This window comes from Mirounga leonina, unplaced genomic scaffold (genome assembly GCF_011800145.1).
Source record: "Mirounga leonina isolate KUSES-001 unplaced genomic scaffold, KU_Mleo_1.0 Mir_493, whole genome shotgun sequence".
Lineage (NCBI taxonomy): Eukaryota > Metazoa > Chordata > Mammalia > Carnivora > Phocidae > Mirounga > Mirounga leonina.
In genome coordinates, this window is record NW_023270780.1 from 1,309,761 (window position 1) to 1,330,549 (window position 20,789).

General features: G+C 44.2%; 1 protein-coding gene and 1 non-coding gene across 2 annotated transcripts; one reads left to right on the forward strand and one right to left on the reverse strand.

Annotated features, from left to right (window-relative positions):
- Positions 1 to 234: 234 nt before the first annotated feature.
- Positions 235 to 308, reverse strand: TRNAN-GUU. The gene has a single exon. It is a non-coding gene; the product is annotated as a tRNA-Asn (tRNA).
- Positions 309 to 11,506: 11,198 nt separating this feature from the next.
- Positions 11,507 to 20,740, forward strand: LOC118000370 (neuroblastoma breakpoint family member 6-like protein). The gene is made up of 5 exons (XM_034990082.1): positions 11,507 to 11,684; positions 13,794 to 13,893; positions 16,275 to 16,510; positions 19,746 to 19,797; positions 20,515 to 20,740. Exons 1-5 carry the CDS (start codon positions 11,507 to 11,509, stop codon positions 20,738 to 20,740), a joined length of 792 nt encoding a protein of 263 aa, XP_034845973.1.
- The last annotated feature ends 49 nt before the right edge of the window (positions 20,741 to 20,789 follow it).

Consider the following 20,789-nt stretch of genomic DNA (forward strand, 5'->3'; position numbering starts at 1 on the left):
CCAGAACATGGGTTCTTATTTTTGTCTGAGTTCCTGTTTAGGGGTATAAAGCTGATAGGTGAGCAGATATTCTAAGAGAATGAAGTTGGGGGGGTGGGGTGGGTGGATCTTATTTAAGAGTTAGCTGATGTGAGGTCGTAGGACCTAGAATCCAGTAACATAGATTTTATGTGAGAAAATCTGCAGGTGATAAACAGCAGGAAACAGGCGGAATTGAGTTAAAAGCCAGGCACACGTCCCTGGGTGGGCTCGAACCACCAACCTTTCGGTTAACAGCCGAACGCGCTAACCGATTGCGCCACAGAGACTTGACGTTGCAGTTCCCCCGATTTCATAGGCAGTTGGAACTTGCACCCCAGGATTTATTGCTGTCCATTCTGCAGGAAAACCGCAATTTTTATAGCTTTGCAGAACAGAGATAGATCATGTTGTTTGTCTCATTTGAAACTGGGGCATTGGGTGATTCCGAAACTCTAAGGGCAGCGGAACAGCCTTGCCACACTTTGCTCCTGACCTGCCTCATCGCCAGCACCTGCATAGACCCCGGGGCCGCAATTCCCCGGACCTGACCTCCGTGGGGTCTTTGGGAAGCTGAAGGCCTGTTGTGCTCCGGTGGTGGCTCTTTGCATTGCTCCACCTTCACCCAAAGGAGAGTCTGCCTGCCCTTCCCCAAGAGGCCTAGGGGGACGGTGTGTTGTTTGGTTTCCCGTGTCTAACACCGGACTCCAGGAAGGCAGGGATCGTGGTGTCTCCTCCCAGAGAACAGGGTCTGAAGCACTGTTAAGACTTGTTAAATACATTGTTGTTTAGCTTCTAGTCCCGCAAAGAACCCTGAGAATGGAAATAATGAAGTTTTTCAAAGCAGAAAGTTCTTTGTATAAAGCCTTTATTCGGATTGACTGCTCAGCCTCCGTGCAGTGGGCAACCTGAAAGGCCTACCGAGCACCCTAGGCGCTTGAGCTCCCCACGCCCAGCTCAGCGGAGTTGTGTACTCACTCACTTAGGCAGGCGGAGTAGATCCCTAGGGCAGGAAAGGAAACATGGAGGGGGGGGGAGTGGGTGGGAACGGGGGTTGGAAAAGGGGAATGAGACCTCCTAGGAGGCTTGTGGGGGCGGGGGCGGGGGGAGAACAGAAGCCAGATCCAGAATGGCGAGAATTGTTTTTGTTCTATAACAGAAGGGGGGAGAAGGGTCAGAGCCGGGTGTGGTAGAAAAAGCAGGAGGGAGAAAGAAGCGGAGAGAGGGGGGTAGGGAGGGAGGAAGAGACAGGGAGGGGATGAAAGAATTTCTACTTCCATCCCTCCCTCATTTGCCCTCTCCCTCTCCCTTCTGATCCCTACAGCTGAAGAATCCTGATATACTGTCTGAGAAGAAAGACCGAACTAATGTATGCTCCAGAGGACAAGCTCTTGGTTGTAAAGATGGTTCATTCAGCCCCTGGCGGGGGATGAATGAAATAGATATATGGGATTAAGAATACACCTATTGTGATTAGCATTTAGTAATGTATAGAATTTATAGAATTTTGAATCATTATATTGCACACCCCAAACTAATATGACACTGACTAATTATACTTCAATTTAAAATAAATGGTTTTGCCCTTGTATGGCTTTGGATAAATATACTTCAATTATCTCATTCTTTGTTCTATAAAATGGACTAAGAGCATTCTACTTCATTCTGTTGTCAGATGTGCTTGGATTTAGGAAATACCAGATCATTCATGTTAAAAGCAGTAGAATCATGAATATTGTCATTATCCTCTGAATCTTTTGACAACCACTATCCTTATTTATTTCACCTTAAGTTTTGTTTTTTCTAGAAATTCCTGTAAATGGGATCACAGAGTATGTATGCTTATGTCTACTTATTTCTCTCTGCATAATGTCTTTGAATTTTATCCATGTTATTTAGTATATCAGATTTTCATTCCTTTTCATTGCTGAGTAGGATTCCATCACATAGAGATTTCACAATTTCTTTACCATTCTCCCAATAATGGATATTTGGATTGTTTTCAATTTGAGCTGTTGTGAATAAATCTGCTAAGAGCATTCTTATTATAAGTGTTTTCATATACACATTCTTTTTTAATTTCTCTTGGACAAACACCTAAGAGAGGGTTTGATGGAATCAACGAGGGAGAGGTGTATGTTTAATTTTATAAGAAACTGCCAAAATGTTTCCCAAAGTGGCTGTACCATTTTATGGTCATGACAACAATGTATGAGTGCTCTGGTTGTTGACAAAAATTCTCTCCTTGACCAAACTCTGTCAGACTCCTCTAAACTCTCTTCTCAAGTAGGCCCTGATTTTCAGACTTCTGAGTTTGTCTTTGTGTTGTCCAATTTTAGCAAGAATCCTACCAAGTCCTTTTAACCAGAATTCCCCCTCCCATGATATCTGGTCAGGTTCCTCATTCTCCACCATCACCGGGGTGGTACCTGATCATTTTGGCGGGCCTTCAGCAAGAGTCCCTTGGGTTGATTTAGCCAGAATCTTCTCTCTTACCCCTGATGTTTCCTCTTAGTAAATTTTTCTTCACTAAACCTCTCTCTGTTCCTGTTCCAGGCTATACATTCCCACTATCCCTTGTTGGACTTGGAGTTGAGCCTAGGCTAGTCTAAAAGAAAACCCTATGGTAGTAGGCCTCCTGAATAAAGCCTGCCTTACTGTTTAACAAATGTGAATGATTTTTTTAACATTGTTCCACATCTTTACGAAGATTTGGTGTTTTCAGACTTCTAATTTTATTTATTCTCCTGAGTGTAATGATATCTCAATGTGGTTTTAATTTCCATTTTCTTGACAACTAATGATACTGAGCACTCTTATGTGTTTATTGACTATTATATCATTATTTCTAAAGTGTCTGTTCAAGTCTTTTACCCATATTTTAAAAGATGTATTGCTTGGGCGCCTGGGTGGCTCAGTTGGTTAAGTGACTGCCTTCGGCTCAGGTCATGATCCTGGAGTCCTGGGATCGAGTCCCACATCGGGCTCCCTGCTCAGCAGGGAGTCTGCTTCTCCCTCTGACCCTCTCCCCTCTCATGCTCTATCTCATTCTCTCTCTCAAATAAATAAATAAAATCTTAAAAATAAATAAATAAAAGATACATTGCTTGATTTTTAAAAACAAACCTTAGGAGCTCACAATATATTCTGGACACAGGTACTTTATCAGATACATTTAGCCTCAGTGTATGGCTTGCTTTTTTCCTTTCATAATGGTATCTTTTTGAGTAGATTTTTTAAAATGCTGATAATGTCTAATTTACTATTCCTTTCTCTTACAATGATTTTTTTTTCTGTGCCCTGTGCTAGGAATATTTGCCTACCCAGTTCACAAAGATATTTTCATATGTTTTCTTCTAAAACCTTTAATGTTTTTGGGGCGCCTGGGTGGCTCAGTTGGTTAAGCGACTGCCTTCGGCTCAGGTCATGATCCTGGAGTCCCGGGATCGAGTCCTGGGATCGAGTCCCGCATCGGGCTCCCTGCTCAGTGGGGAGTCTGCTTCTCCCTCTGACCCTCCTCCTTCTCATGCTCTCTGTCTCTCATTCTCTCTCTCTCAAATAAATAAAATCTTAAAAAAAAAAAATTTTTTTTTAAACTTTAATGTTTTGATCCATGAGTCATAAAAAATTAACTTTTGTGAGATAGGAATAGAGTTTTCTTCCAGCACCACTGGTTTCAATAACATTCCTTTGCCCATTGAATTGGTTTAAGTCTTTATTGAAAACCAACTGACCATATAGGTGTGAGTCTATTTCAGGCCTCTCAACTCAGTTCCGTTTATCTATACTATTTTCCTTATGCTACTGTCCACTGTTTTGCTTAGAAGAGCTTATAGTAAGTCTTAAAGTTAGATAGTATAAGTTTGCCAGCTTTTTTTTTTTTTTTTAAAGAGAGAGAACGAACGAGGAGGGGAAAAGGGAGAGAGAGAATCTTAAGCAGACTCCATGTCCAGGGTGGAGTCCAATCTCACAACCCTGAGATCACAACCTGAGCCAAAATCAAGAGTCACACACTTAACTGACGAACCACCCAGGCACCCCTTAGTTTGCCAGCTTTGTATTTTTTTTTTTTTGCACAGCTCAATAAATTTTGAAATATGCATATACTTATGTAATCACCACACAGATTAAAGTATGCTGTTACTTTGCCGCTCTCACTTTAGTATTGTATCCATGTCCTTACGTGTACTGGTTGATCATGTGGCTAAAGATATTTTGTACCCTCTGAAGAGAATAAATCTTCAGTTGTCTGCAAAGATAATGGAGAGGCACAATGTCTACAATACTTAGCATTTCCTCTGGATTTTTTTCTTGAAGTAAAATTAGTTCACTTTCAAGGCCTTTTAATTATTTCTGATCATGGAAAATAATGTGTTATTTAAATTTTCTGCTTAGTTCTAGAGAGAGTCTGATGGAGAGCCCCATTTGCTATACTGATTTGTCAAACATAAGGTTGCAAATTGGCAACTCCAGGAGAGTGGATTTTTTTCTTTTTTTGGCATATGAAGGAAGATCGGAGTGAGGTTTAGATACAGTAGGAGGAAGAATAAGCTGGAACCAGTAAATTGATTTTAGGGTTTGGCCATGGATATCACATTTTGGATAAAAGGAGGCTGGATGGTTATATATAAGAGAGGAAGAATTTTAATGGAAATATCAGATATTTAAAGGCTATCTTATGACACTTTATCATTAGTTCTTCTTTTCTATCTGGGTAAAAATAGCAAAAAGTGGACTTGATGTACTTATTATATATTTTTTGAATGCATATTTAAGTAAGTTCCACAAACAATGCACTGAAAGTTAAGACAGGCCCAACCTGGAGGTCAAACCTACCTGGCTGAAGTGCCCCGAGGTGTGTGACACTCTCAACTGTAGTTGCTGTGGTGTCACCTGTTGGGATGGGGCCCCCAAATGTGGGGCCTGCCTGATGGGGTGTGGGGGGGGCGGTGGCACCGGTGGTGAAAGCATTCACCTGAGGCAGAACAAAGGAGATAGAAGTTTATTGAATACACTGCAAGGAAGTATCGGGCAGGTCAGCAAAGCAGAGACTGTCGGCAACCAGGCAGTGGGTGGGGGCTGTATTTAAAGGAGGAAGGTGAGGATGTGTGGCGACTATGGCATTTTCCCTTTTTTGGTAACCGTGTCTGGTTGCAAATAGCTCATTGGTTAGTTAGGGCCTACAGATATTTTGAGGCGGGTCACCTGGTATTCAGCCAGGGGGTTGCTGTGGGCCCTTTCTACATTCTATCACTCAAGCCTGTTGCGGCCTCTACAGTTGCTTTCTCTAGTTTCCCCCACACCTGGAAGTCCTCATTCAAAACCCATCAGAAACCATTTCCTTTGCTAAAAGATTTTAAAGTACTTTTACTTCAAATAAGTGCCTTAAAAATAAACTTACCAGGGGCGCCTGGGTGGCTCAGTTGGTTAAGTGCCTGCCTTTGGCTCAGGTCATGATCTCCTGGGATCCAGCCCTCAAGTCAAGTCTGCTTCTCTCTCTCCCTCTGACCCTCCCCCCCACTCATGCTCTCTCTCTCTCTCCCAAATAAATAAATAAAATCCTTAATATTAAAAAAAAAAAAACTTACCAGTTGCATCCTTGGAATCCACAGAAAGCCCAGGGAGAGATGTTCAAGTGCCAAAAGGAACAGGGGCTGCTTACTCACTGGTAGATGATGTGGAAAACAAAGGCAGAAGAAAAATTATTAAATTTCCTTACTACCAGGGTGCCTGGGTGGCTCAGTCGTTAAGCATCTGCCTTTGGCTCAGGTCATGATCCCAGAGTCCTGGGATCGAGCCCCACATCGGGCTCCCTGCTCAGCCTGCTTCTCCCTCTCCCACTCCCCCTGCTTGTGTTCCGGCTCTCGCTATCTCTCTGTCAAATAAATAAATAAAATCTTTTTTAAAAAATGTCCTTACTATCTACGGCCCATTGATCAGTCCTTGAAACAGGCAGAATGACATTCCTCTAGAAACTCAGCTGCCTGGATGTTAATACTTTGCCAAGGGCAAAAGGCAATCTAGCCCAATTCCCAGGATCCTGTAAATCTACTTTAACAAATAAAAATTCCTTTGGAAACTTCCTTTATCTCTACCCCACAAGATACATGTTGGCAATCGTTCCCAAAGCATATGATCCACCGATATACACCTGAAGGGTCTCATGACTCGGGTTTTATTATACAGTAATAAATGACCTTTTCCCAACAATAGCTAGCCCCCTCAAGTTCCTGGAAACCTTGCTTCCAAAATTTCTCAGACCTACACCATCCCTATTCCCCTCCCAACTTGAGAGTATATAGTCAACCACTCCTCATGACCCCGGGGCAGCTCTTTCTGCCCACCGGTCCTGTCCCGTGCTTTAATAAAACCACCTTTTTGCACCAAAGACATCTCAAGTTCTTGGCCCTCCGCTTCGAACCCGAACGTCTTTTCTCTATCAGTAGCCAGGGAGGCTTTGGCTCCCACTGAAGATGGGAGCTCGACTCACCTTCACCAGCGCCAGGACCCCGATTTCATCTTCATGCGGTTTTCAGATGAGCAAAATCGCACGGAGTTCTTCCCTTCCCTTGGCTCTATTTCCACCTCTCCCTCTCTGTCTCTTCCAGAGCGTTCTGGGAACCTAATACTGGGCAGGACCGAAAGGGGAGGCTGCCCTTCTCCTGCCGGTCCCTCCCGCCTGGGCGTCTTGGCAGCTCAGTCGGGCCGGGACGTTAGGGCCCGCGAGGGCAGCGGGTGCGGGGGCCGCGCGGGCAGCGGGTGCGGGGGCCGCGAGGGCAGCGGGTGCGGGCTGCGGGGCCGCGAGGGCAGCGGGTGCGGGCTGCGGGTGCGGGGGCCGCGAGGGCAGCGGGTGCGGGGGTCGCGAGGGCAGCGGGTGCGGGGGCCGCGAGGGCAGCGGGTGCGGGGGCCGCGAGTTCGCCGCCCGCGTCGGCGCGCATCGCGCACTTGCGCGTCGCCCGCCCGACTCACTGAATCGACGCCGCCCGGAGCTGGTCCGCAGGCCGCGCGCAGGGGCGCGGGGCTCGCACCGGCGAGAGGGGCCGCGCCGAGGGGGCCCGGCGCGGCCCCTGCCCCTCGAGGCCGGGCCCGGAAGGGGGGAGTTGGGCGCGCAGAGCGCAGGGGGAGTGTCCACGGCGGCCCAGGCCCGGTCCCGAGGTTAAAGGTCCCAAAGCCTGAAGTGTTAGCGGAGCGGGGGTCGCGGGTGGAGTCCTTCTCCCCGCCTGTACCGGGAGGGTCGTTTGCCGAAAGCGCGCAGCAAGGAGAAGCGTGGCTCCAAGGCCGCGGCCGACGAAAGAAGACGCACGAGCTTCTGACAGGGCGGCTGTGTGGCGGGAGAGAGGCCGGCGTCCAAGAGGACAGTTCGGCCCGAGCGTGCAGAGCATCGGCGGCGGTAGGGTGGAAGCGCAGGGCGGCGGGTCGTAGGGGGAAGGCCCCGGGTCCAGTTCGGGGCCGCCGAACCTTCCCGACAGCGGTCTCGGGCCGCGCCGCCTCGGTTGCTGCGTCCCCCGGAGTCCACTGGTGATGTTGGGGACCCCGGGTCTCACGGGCGCCTCTCCTCGGCAACCCCTCCCACTCTTTGCTGAGGAAAGGAGTTGATGAAAACAGGCCTAAACAAACGATTTGACTCCAAGAGCCTTTTCCAGAGTCTCCTCCTGCAGTCCTCCAGAGCCAGCGACTGTCATGACCCTCCCCCACATGACCCCCATGACCAAAAGTCTTGCTTAGGGGAATGTAAAATAAGCAGGGGTGATAATGCTTCTCTTGTACGTGCTGCTCTCTACTTGGGGCTCACTCTTGTCCTTAATTTTACCAAGACCACCAAAGTCGAGGGCCTACTTCCACTTCCACAGAAAAGTCTGAGGCCTTCTCTGTAGCTTCCCTCATCATGTTCACGCTAATTCTTCCACACAAACCTTTCCTTTCCTTAGGCGGCTAATGCCTCCCCAGTCACCAGGGTGTCTGCTGGGCTCCAGTTTCCCTCCTTCCTGGACCTTCATTTCTTGATCCTCACTCCAGAGTGAGACGCTGCTCAGTGGTCAGACCAAGACCCAGCATGCTAATCAGTGACCTGACGACGCCTAAAATTCCAGACATCTGCCCACGGAAAGATCAGAAGTAGCAATGGCTTTGGTTTCAAGTATTCAAAATGACCCACCATACTCACCTGTCCTTTTAAAGACAGAGAGCTCTGAAAAATCCCTTGTTTGGAGCCTGTTCTGCTTTGGAATTAACCTAAGGGGTATAGTTGCCCTTTTTCCTTTTTAGCGTTGCCTCCTGAGACCCACAACCCTGTAATAACCTGTCCTGCTAGTGCAATAGATAATCCAACAGAGAGCACTGGACACGAAAAAGTGCAAGGAAAACCCTCCTTTGACCAGCAATGGAACCCAGACCTCCCACAAGGAAGGCCAGAATTCTGCTACTGAACCACTGATGCTTGTTTCTCAACTGCTGGAGTAGGTCTAATCAGAACGAGTCTCTGGAAGGACTTTGAAAAAGCAATTCTAAAACAGCTTTACACAGCTGTTCTCTTTGGAAAACAGCACATAGAAAACACTTGCAGCAAAGACTTGCAGAGGGGATTTATATAAAGTAGCACTATAAAGTAATGGCACTCAAATCAAAATATCTGATTTGAAAGAGCCTAATTCTGGTGGGGCGGGAATCTTCCCAAGTAGATAGTAGACTTCTAGAAAAATATCAGAAAATGGGGCACCTCGTTGGCTCAGTTGGTAGAATATGCAACTCAATTTCAGTGTTGTGAGTTTGAGCCCTATGTTAGGTGTAGAGATTACTAAAAATCTTTTTTTTTTTTTTTTGACAGAGAGACCCAGTGAGAGAGGGAACACAAGCAGGGGGAGTGGGAGAAAGAGAAGCAAGCAGGCTTCCTGCAGAGCAGAGAGCCTGATGCGGGACTTGATTCCAGGACCCCGAGATCATAACCTGAGCCAAAGGCAGACGCTTAATGACTGAGCCACCCAGGCGCCCGAGATTACTAAAAATCTTTAAAAAAAAAAATTAGTTCAGACTCTTGTGTCTGGTCCTAAATCTAGTGTGGACCTATGGAAAGCTAATTTCCTCCCTGGCTGAAGCAAACTCTGCCCTTCCATTGCTTGGTGCCTCCCAAACCCTTTCCTCCCATTTTTTTTCACCAGTTCATTATACAGTGAAAGTTCAAGAGGCTGGCTCTTTGCGTACCCGCTGAGTTACTCAGGAAAATTGGGGTGATAATTGAGTTTCTCACCTCTGAAGCTTCTTTTGAGTGTCTAGAAAAGACCAAGGAAAAAATAGCCCAGCTTTTAAACTGTGATGTCTTGCAGAGACCTATACAGGATGGATAAAAAGTGAAAATTCCAAGATTTCTTTCCTTCATCACATCATCTTGGCCACAGAAGGCAGTCAGTGAAAAACAATTTGACATTTCATGTAGACACTAGAATATCACTTCTTCAACCAATTTAAAAGCATCCCCCTGCCCTTTGTCTTTGTATGAGAGTCATATCTTCACTTACAGTGCCTTACAATTAGCCTGGTACAGACTTGTACTATTCTTTTTTTTTTTTTTTTTTTGAAGATTCTATTCATTTATTTGACAGAGAGGGAGAGGGAATACAAGCAGTGGGAGTGGGAGAGGGAGAAGCAGGCTTCCCGCTGAGCAGGGAGCCCGATGCCTGGCTCTCTGCTGGGCTCCATGTGGGGCTTGATCCCAGGACCCCGGGATCATGACCTGAACCGAAGGCAGACGCTTAACGACTGAGCCACCCAGGTGCCCCTAGACTTGTACTATTCTTAATATATAGCCCTTTTCTGTCTAACACACTGCCATAGCTGGAACTTACTTTTATACCCAATTTGAGAGGATTTGAATCCATTGTAATTGGTTGTATTTAGTGTTGGTTAGAGATTGCTGACAGTTGTTTTCACTTCCACCACCTCATTGTGTGATTTCTGTTGTTAAAAAAAAATTTCTCCCTGCCGGAGTCCTGAGATCAAGTCCCACATTGGGCTCCTAAGGAGCCTGCTTCTCCCTCTGCCTGCCGCTCCCCCTGCTTGTGCTCTCTCTGTCAGATAAATAAATAAAATCTTAAAAAAAAAAAAAAAGAATAACATTAGTTTATAAGTCATCCCAAGGTGGCCACTACATGTATTCAAAGACATATACAAAAACTCTTTCAGGGGCGCCTGGGTGGCTCAGATGATTAAGCATCTGCCTTTGGCTCAGGTCATGGTCCCGGGGTCCAGGGACCGAGCCCTGCGTTGGGCTCCCTGCTCAGCAAGAGCCTGCTTCTCCCTCTCCCTCTGCCTGCCGCTCTGCCTGCTTGTGCTCTCTCCCTGTTTCTCTATCAAATAAATAAATAAAATCTTAAAAAAAAAAAACTAAAAAACTCTTTCAATGACTTTGACAAATGGGAAAGATACCCTGTGGAGCTAGAAAGAATTTTGTAAGTGACAATCACAATATATGTATATAGAGATTAAAACACAAAGCGATCCACACATACAGGAGGAGGGCGGGGCTAGGAAATAGGGATGTCAAACTCGACTTCCAAGTTTAATGAAAAGCCAATATATTTCCTCAATGAGGGAAAAGAAGCAGACATAACCCTGGGCTATGGCAAGAAGAAAATTCAGACACAGGATAGAAATCTTTATAAATTAATTATTCACACACTGAATATTATACTCAGAATTTTTCTTATAATATTAAACTGATGTGGAATAAAACTAGAGAACCAAAGAAGAACACCAAGACTACCAAAAAGTTTTAAATTTTTCCTGACGGAAAAGTGAAGTGACTTCATGACAGTCCTTAAGACAATGAAAGAATCTGGGAAAATATTGATTCCTTCATGTTTTCTATGCACTTACAAGAATAAACAATGAAAAATATGCTTAAATTTTAGAAAGAGGTGTGGTATCAGCACATGGGCACACAAATACTGAGAGTGGCTGCTGGGGGCTTGGGGGGACTTCACAACAGACCAGGTGACCTTGTGTATCAGCGAGGCCTCAGCAACTGGAAGACAGGGGCTCCTAAGATTCCATGACACCCCCGCACTTTCCAGTTCTGTTATTGTGACTCCAAACAGTTACCTGGCAGGCTGGGTACTCCGTCTGGCACTCTTGCCAGAGCCTGAGTTGCAGGCAGTGCCCCAGGCTCTGAGCTCTGGTATCTTCTACCTTGTTTTTGTGGTTAAGAATTCTTACAGTTGTGGAATGCTGAAGAAGTTTGGCCCCAAAGTAAGTATGAATTACATCTGCAAACTTTAGACCTGTTTAAGTCCATTTTTTCCCCACCTAATGAAATTTTGAGGTATAATTTACAAACTATAAAACTCACTTATTAGGATTGTACAGTTCAATGATTTTTAGTAATTTACCAGGCAGTGCAGCCATCACCATAATCTATTCACTTGTTTCTAATTATTTATTGGGTTTCTGCTCCCCAGGTCCTGGCTCTACTTCTTCTACCACCACAAGCTTCAGCATGGCAGAATCTCCCACCACTTTCTCTGATCCGAGGACAGAAATGAGCGTCCTGGAAACCAACCAGTACTTGTGCTCCCAGCTGGAAAAAAACAAACAGAACTTCCGAGACCTCATGGAGAAATTCCTCACATCCAAGGCTACTGCTTACATCCTGGCCAACCAGCTGCAGAAATACAGTAAGCCCTATGGGTTCACAGTCACCAGAGTGATAAATGATTGTCTAACTTCCCTATGAGAAACTAAACACTCTCCAAACTTTATTCTTCTCTCTCCATCAAAATATATCTCGTCCTGACTATACTCCTGGAAAGGTAGAAGTGGGTATTTTACCCTCAATTTGCAAAAGATGGAGACACTGAGGCACAAAGGAGTAAAGTTTACAGTGAGAGGTAGGGAGGCAGAGAGGCTAAAACCCTGGTTCAGACACTGAACTATCTTTTCTCTCTCAGGAACATGTGTCAGATTCTAGAAACATATAGTATCACTTTTATTAAGTACCCTTTGCAAAGCATTGTGCTAGCTGCCCTGGGAGTGTACTAGTATTCTCTACCTGCCTTATAGGAGCTTAAAGCTGTCTGTTCCCCGCTGAACCGCAGATACCTGGAGATCAGAACATCGATTGCAGACGCAGAGGGAAGTCCTGATGCCTGGAGCAAGATTTTTTTTCCCATATGAGTTTTAAGAAGCTGTTCCTCACACTCTGGTGAGATTGAAAGTATTTCCAGGAAAATCAGAGACTCTGTAACACCTTTTCGATCTCTCCCTGAATATGAACTTTGCAGACAGCAAGCTAGTCCAGGATCTGGGCTTTGAGACGTGGAGCCAAAATGAGAATGGAGGAGCTGGCCCTTCCCTCTCCATGCTCAGCTCTCACATTTGGAAATCCTTGGACAATCCCAAACCTGTGGGTAATGGGGGGGCCAGAGGGGAGGCGGCAGGAAGCTGTAGTGACTGAAGGAATCATGATGTAAGTGAGGACACATAAGAGACAGGAATATTAGAGGAGGATTCTTGCTGATATTGAAGTAGAGTTTGCTTTCAAATTTCTACAGTTATTTTTCAATAAATCAATGGGGGATAAAATTTGCTATCCAACTTACTAGACATGGAGAAAAAAGCTAAAAAGCCTACTTTTTCAAGAAGGAAAGGGGCTTCTGGGTGGTTCAGTTGGTTAAGTGACTGCCTTCAGCTCAGGTCATGATCCCAGGGTCCTGGGATTGAGCCCCTCATCAAGCCCCGCATTGAGCCCCACATCGAGCTCCCTGCTCCCTGGGATCAAGCCCCGCATCGGGCTCCCTGCTCCTCAGGGAGCCTGCTTCTCCTTCTCCCTCTGCCTGCCACTCCCCCTGATTGTGCTCTCTTTCTATCAAATAAATAAATAAAATCTTAAAAATAAAGAAGGAAAAGATGAGCTTTGGGATGTGGAAATATAAGGGTTTTTTTTTTTTTTTTTTACATCGCTCATTAAAATCACAATTGTAAGACAAATTTTTTGAAGCTAGAGAAGAAAAGAGATATCACCCTAGATCTTAGTATAAAGATAATACAGTGCAGTGATTAAGAGCATGTATCCTGGGCCAGACTTCTGGGGTCAAATCCAAGTTATCCTCTTTGTACCTCAGTTTCCTCATCTGTAATGGTAATAATAATATTTACCTTTTTAGCTAGTGGTGATGATTACATGATAATAATTCTTGAAAATCTACTAGAACAATGCCATGGAAGCACTATGTATTAGTTCTCCTCTATTCTAACACAACACCTGGTAGCATTCGAACATATATCTTTCAGATTTTTTTCCCCTCCTTATACATATTACACAGTTGTATCCAAATAAACTTGGAAATTTTTGAAATATTGGGGGGATTATTGAAACTCTCAACATGGGAGAACTATCAGTCCTACAAACTTTGGCGCCTTCTCCAACACACAGGAAATCACTACTTTATGTCCCAGGTTAATGCTTTACCTAAGAGGCTACAAGGTTTGGTAAAGTGGCCCAAGATTTGGAGTCAGACCTCAGGGGATATGAATTCTGACTTGTCTCCTTCCAGTTCAATTATCTTGAGTAAGTTACCTGCCCATGAGCTTCTCTTTCCTCATATCTAAAATGGCATGTAATCTGGGAGATTGAGGAATGAGATGTGGAGCTCCCAGCATGGAGCCTGGTTGCCAGGGTTCCATTTGTCCTTGGGATGGACCTGGACCCTGCCTCCTCCTTTGAAGGCAGCGAGCACAGCAGCTTGTCCAGCATTCCCCTGAGGCAGGTGTGTCTGTTTTCTCAGAGAGTGAAGAGTACAAAGGCCTCATCGAATCCGTGCTGGAGGAAGAAGTACAGTTTGACAGGCAACTGGCAGAGAAGATGAGACCAGCTACAAGGCTTGGGTAAGTAGGTACCTGTGTGGGAATGTGTGAATTACTGTTTGAAGTGGGGCAGCCCAGGCTGCTAGTATAAAGAGCGCATTTGTCCAAGGAGAGGGATAGAAAAGTACGTGGCAGGCACAGAACTAGGTAAAGACAACTGGCGGGGCTGTGGGAATTAGGGGGTAGTGTAGTTAGGTCTCTGGGGTTCTCCCTTAAATATCATAGGAATAAAATGGAGACAGACACCTGAGATGGAGTACTAGCAATGTGGCTTCTAGCTGTGTGACCTTGGGCAAATTTACTTAACTTTCTTTTTTTAAAAGATTTGATTTATTTATTTGACACAGAACCAGAGAGAGAGAGAGACAGAGCAAGCACAAGCGGGGGAACGGCAGGCAGGGGAGAAGCAGGCTCTCTGCTGAGCAAGGAGCCCGATGTGGGGCTTGATCCCAGGACCCTGGGGCTCGATCCCAGGACCCTGGGATCATGACCCGAGCCGAAGGCAGCCGCTTAACCAACTGAGCCACCCAGGCGCCCCAAATTTACTTAACTTTCCTGAATCTTAGTTACCTCAACTGAGGTACAACTTCATCTGTAAAATGAAAATACTAACAGTATCATAAACCCTCAGAGGGCTATGAAGATTAAATGCATTAATACAAGTTAGAACCATCTCTGACACATATGAAGCTCTCAACAAATAGTTTCTGTAATTATTATACTTTTATTTATTTATTTACTTATTTATTTTTTAAAAGATTTTATTTATTTATTTCACAGAAAGACACAGCGAGAGAGGGAACACAAGCAGGGGGAGTGGGAGAGGGAGAAGCAGGCCTCCCGCCAAGCAGGGAGCCCGATGCGGGGCTTGACGCGGGGCTCGATCCCAGCACCCTGGGACCATGACCTGAGCTAAAGGCAGACGCTTAACAACTGAGCCATCCAGGCACCTCTATACTTTTATTTTTTTATAGGTGTGGTGGTTGTCATTAATGAACTAACATTTTCTACTACAAGAAATATTTTCCAAGCTTTCCAAAGTGCCTTTTCATGACAAAAATGTTTCTCCTTCTCAATCTTGATTTTTTTTTTTTTCTAAGTATTATGCTATGTGGAGTATTAACTGGTAGGGCTATTGGGTATATAGATAATCAAGCAGCTGTTGTCTGGAAAATAGTTTATTAATAATTTAGTACTGAGGACTAGCATTGTTTATCCTCAGAGAGTTTCAAATATAGGGTAGATTGTGGCATTCAAGATGTCTTTTAACCCTTTGTTGAAATGAAATCTGAGAAGCTCAAATATGTAAAATCTAAAGCAGAGATACTTGATTGAAGGAAGCCTAGGTCTAGAGCCTCTGTTGTTCTCTAGTCTATGTCTTCACCAGCTCTGACACTTTACAGGAGCTCTATGGAATAGAGTTTGAAAGACAGTCTGTAGACTATCACTTAGTAGGACAGCAGGGAGGAGATTCAGGCATCAGATGAGGTAGATGACTATAAATGTCTAGTCCAGCTTTGGGATTATGTGGTTCTATGTGGTATTAACTGAATACCTACTTGTGTATGTACACTCCGTTGGGTACTGTAAGTTGCATAATATGTGGCACTATCTCCAGCCTCAGGTGGCTCAGTTGGTTAAGCGGCTGCCTTCGGCTCGGGTCATGATCCCAGGGTCCTGGGATCGAGCCCCAGGGTCCTGGGATCAAGCCCCACATCGGGCTCCTTGCTCAGCAGAGAGCCTGCTTCTCCCCTGCCTGCCGTTCCCCCGCTTGTGCTTGCTCTGTCTCTCTCTCTCTCTGGTTCTGTGTCAAATAAATAAATCAAATCTTTTAAAAAAAGAAAGCTCACAGAGAGCTTTCTGAGGCTCACATTTTAGATTGGAATCCATGCAAAATATTTGTATAGTCATTAGAAAATGGTGAAAACCCACTTAGAATGATGTAATTGTTGTAACTCAGAACTTTATTTACTCTTTAGTGTCTCCTTACGGATTATGGCTTATTTGCATGTCACCGAAAAGAATGCTATGCTTCTTGACCCTTTCATTGATTTTTCTTTTCATTCTTTGAATCAACACCACGTGTACCCACCCAACACTTCTATATCTGGCTTGTGCATATGTGCATGCCACTTTCTGCATAATGCTTGATGATATATAATCCATGGAAGTGGATGTGGGCTGAATTGAGGAACTGAAGGGGCATCTTTTCAAAGTAAAGTTAATAAAAAACAAAGAACCAAACCCAATGCTCTTTCCTCATTCCCTCTGCCACAGGCAAGTCATACAACCTGTGTAAAAATTCAACTTGGGAAGTTCCTTAGGGGCATTCTACAAGATGTCTCTGCTGAAACTCCCATAACCTATGCACTGTTACATTTTACTTGTTTTTCTTACTTTAGGAAATATGATCCCCTAATTCAGGCTCAGGCACAAGAACTGACCCACTTACGACAGAGGATACAGGAAGGGAAAGGTGTCTGTTATCTTTTCATTCAGCATACAAAGAGCACGGTCAAGTCTTTTGAAGGCCTCCTCAGGAGCACTGACATTGCCCGCTACCAGGGACAGAGATTCTGTGAACAACTGGCCCAAGGAAGCCAGCTGGCAGAGAACCTTGCCAGCAAACTCACCACTGGTAAGTTGGCTTACAGGCCATGGAGACCCTTAGGTCCTCACAAAGATCCTAGCCTCACGTAAGTCTCCAGGACTTATGCTTCCAGGACTCTACGAGTGACTTTTTAGCCAGATGTCCTACTGTTTTGTGCCCTTCTCAGCCTATTGATAGTGATACTATCAGGTGGAAATACCTACCATCGTTGCTCACCTGGGCCCAAGGGGAGCCCCCACAGACATTTCCCCTTTCTTTTAAGGATAATTGATTTACAGTAAAATGGCTCCCTGTAGTGTCAGTGCTGTGAGCTTTGAGAAATGCATATAGGGTGGTGTAAGCACCACCACAATCAAGATACAGAATAGTTCCATCACCACTAAAAGTTCCTTTGTGCCTCTATGTAGTCAACCATTGTCTCCCGCCCCAGTTTCTGGAAGCCACTGGATCTGTTTTCTGTTCCTACAGATTTTCCATGTCCAGAATGTATCAGTAGTTTGTTTCTTTTTTTACTGTTGAGTACTATTCCATTATATGGATATACTACTTTTATTTATCTATTTACCCATTGAAGGACATTTGGATTATTTCCAGTTCGGGGCAATTATGAATAATAGCTAGAAAGATTCACACACAGGTTTTTGTGTGAAAATACATTTTCACTTCACTTCACTTCAATTGGGTAAATATGTAAGAGTGGGATTGCTGGGTCACGTGGTATGTGAAGAGGAAACTGCCACACTGTTTTCCAGTGTGGCTATACCATTTCAGATTCCCACTGGCGATGTGTGAAAATTTCAATTGTTCCCCAATATCAACTTTTGATAATTTCAGGTTGTTGTTCTTTTGCTTTTTGTCTTTTTAGCAATTTTAATAAGCATGGGGGCGGGGAAGGCATTGTGGTTTAATTTACATTTCCTTAATGACTAATGATTTTAAGGATCTTTTCAAATACCTGTTGACTCTCCTTATATCTTTGGTGAAGCCAGTGTTCAAACATTTTGTCATTTTAAAATTGAGTTGTTTGTTTTCTTATTATCAAGTCTTAAGGGTTCTTTACATTTCTGCATACAAGTCCTTTATGAGATATTAAATTTGCAAATATTTTCTCCTGGACTATGGCTTATCTTTTCATTCTCTTCACAGTGTCTTTCAGAGAGCAGAATTTCTTAATTTTAATGAAGTCCAACTTACAGATGATGCTTTTGTAGTTATATCTAAGAACTCTTTTCCTAAAACAAGATCCTTTGCCTTTCCATATAAATTTTACAATCAGCTTGCCATTATCTGTTAAAAAAAAAAAAAAAAGCAACAGCAACAAAATCCTCTTGGGATTTTGAGTGGCATTGCTTTGAATTTATGAAAAATTTGAGGAGAATTGACATTTTTAATAGTACTGAGTTTTCTGGGGGCACTTAAGTGGCTCAGTTGGTTGAGTGTCTGACTCTTGGTTTTGTCTCAGGTCATGATCTCAGGGTCCTGGGATTGAGCCCTGTGTGGGTTCTCTCCCTCTGCCCCTCCCCTACTCTCTCTCAAATAAATAAATCTTAAAATAATATTGAGTTTCCTAATTAATGATCATAGTGCCATATTAGGCTGAGGAAGTTCCCTTTTTAATTTTTTTTGTTTTATTTATTCATATTTGAATGAACAAACAAATCTTTTGTTTTTTGTTTTATGATGGTGACTGCTGACAACAGGGAGAAAAAATTATGTCTCCTAATGCAAACATGAGGAGTCATGGTCCAACCAAGAAATGTTTCCACCTTATTTGAGGAAGTTCCTTTTTATTCCTTATTTTCTGAGAGTTTTATTTTGAATAGATGTCAAATTCTATCAAATGCTTTTTATTCATTTATTGAAATGCTTGAATATTATATCGTAAGACCCTGGGTCCTGTTAAAACCCTCCAGAAATTATTTTTTTTTTAAGATTTTATTTATTTATTTGACAGAGAGAGACATAGCAAAAGAGGGAACACAAGCAGGGGGTATGGGAGAAGGAGAAGCAGGCTTCCCGCTGAGCAGGGAGCCCAACCTGGGGCTTGATCCCAGAACCCTGGGATCATGACCTGAGCCGAAGGCAGACACTTAACGACTGAGCCACCCAGGCACGCCTGGAAATTATTTTTTAGCAGGCAATCAACCCCATTAGGGTCAGATTCCCAAGTTCTGTCTCACCTTCTATAGGCAGTGGTTCCAATATCAGGTGAGCGTTCAGTACCTTTGATATGCTGTTGTTTGGGTTGGTCCGGCAAATATGTTACTCAGGTTTAGTCTGGAGTAGATGGTGGTTTATGTGGTAATTCAGTTCTTTAATCCTTTGTCATGATCTGTTGGGCCAATTCCACACATATTCGGTTTGGGGATGAGTCCTGGTACTTTTGTCAGCTCATAGACCGTTTTCCAGCCTCTCTTCTCTCTGGTATTTCTTCTATACTTTCAAGTTCCCAAGGGTCCCTTTTCCAAGTTCCTCTGTTTAGAAAGATTGAGTTTTCTCAGAGATTTCTCTTCTCACACTGCATTGCAGTTCTGCATGACTGGGGCTACTTTGAGAGCAAGGAGGCAAGAGAATTGAGAAATAGAAAATAAAAGGGAGCACTCTTCACACTTTTTAGGCAAGAGGTTCCTTTTTCCTGGTTCTTTTGATGAGAGAAATTCTCTTTTGTGGTTCAGGTCACTGTCCAGTTGCCTTGACAATACAGTTCAGCAACTGTGCTTGTCTCTAGGTGGGGTCAGGAAAAAAAAGGGGGGAAAAAAAAGAGGGAAGATTCTCTTCACACACTCTGGCATGCACAAGTGCCTTTGTCAAGTCATTTGGTTAGAAAGGTTAAGTGGGTTCTCCTGAAGTTGTTGCTTCTCAGAGACTGCAGTGGGTTCTTTATGAGAGCCTAAAAGGACATACAACCATGGTCTAGCCACCAGCCATGTGGCAAAAATGAAGATTACAGCTGCAGAAGTCCAGAAGGCGGCTGAATGAGTATTCTGTGCACTGGACAGAAGACATTTTCAACTTTTTGCCTTGACTTGGTAGTAGATGTCATGGTGATGATCTGCCACACCAGGAAGAGACCGTCCGGTGTTGCTCAGGAAAGCTTGCCAGGCTACTTCTCTGAAGACACAACCTAAGCCCTCTCTCTCAGAGTATTCTGAACAAACATGCAGAGTATTACGCCTCCGATCATATAGGCCCTCATATTTGTAATGTGTGAAATGGGACCTGCTCAATTTCTGACTAACTGTTTCTATTTTTTGGTTTGTAGAAAATTACAATGATAAGAAGGATGAAGATGGACAGGAGCCCCTGGCACCCAGGTAACTGAATGCTGAAAGGGCCAGTAATGGAATGGTGAAGTCTAGAGAAGATTCCAGAAGCAAGACACCAAGAGGCCAAAGTCCCAGATCCAGGAAAAAAAACTCAGAAACTGCTGATTTTACCTATTTCATTCATTCATTCATTCATTCATTCATTCATTCATTCATCATACAATGACGTGTCTGTCCTTTTAAACAATGTTGTCTGTTTTCTGTGCAGTTCTTGTATTGGTTACCATTTCCTAGTAATTCATCAAGGTTAATTAGCTAGAGTCAGTCTGACATAAAGGCCAGAGATCCCTGGTTTCTGTAGTCTAAAAACCTGTATGGTAAAAACAAAACAAAAAAAACCCAGAGTGAGACATTGTCTCAGGAGCCACTAATTCAGTGGACCACTTCATATTTTTTAAACAAAAGTTGTCCACAGCATTTTAAGGTCTCTGTGTGTCATAAGTGTTTTTGAGAGTAGTTGAGTCTACTTCCTGATCCACGTTATGTGGCCAGCACACTGAGCAGCTGCTGCTCCCTTTTACCAAACTCTAGGCACAGTAACCCTAGTCACAAGTGGATTGATATGCTTTCTCTCTCATCCAGATGGCCTTTTTGGTTTCTGGGGTCTCTTCCAGGAGCTTGAGATAGGACCAGCTGTGAAGCTGTGGTTCCAGGTTGCCTTAGTTTAATCTCCTGTCTTACCTCCCTTCCCTGCCCCCACCCCAGGCTCTGCAGGGAGCTCCAGGAGGAAGAAGAGAATGAAGTCTCAGAAGACTCACTAGATGAACGGTATTTGACTCATTCCAGTCACTGTGACTCTCACCAGCCTCCCAGCAGCAGTGCTTTCCCCTCTGATGTGCAGGAAGCCAGCTCTGTTGCAGAAGTCACCAGTGAGTACTCCCATTATAAAGAGAATAAAACTCCACCAACACTGGAAAAATGTGGAGAATAAAGCTCCAGTAGCTTCTACATGCTTACCACCTCTGTCTAGGCTGAATGAG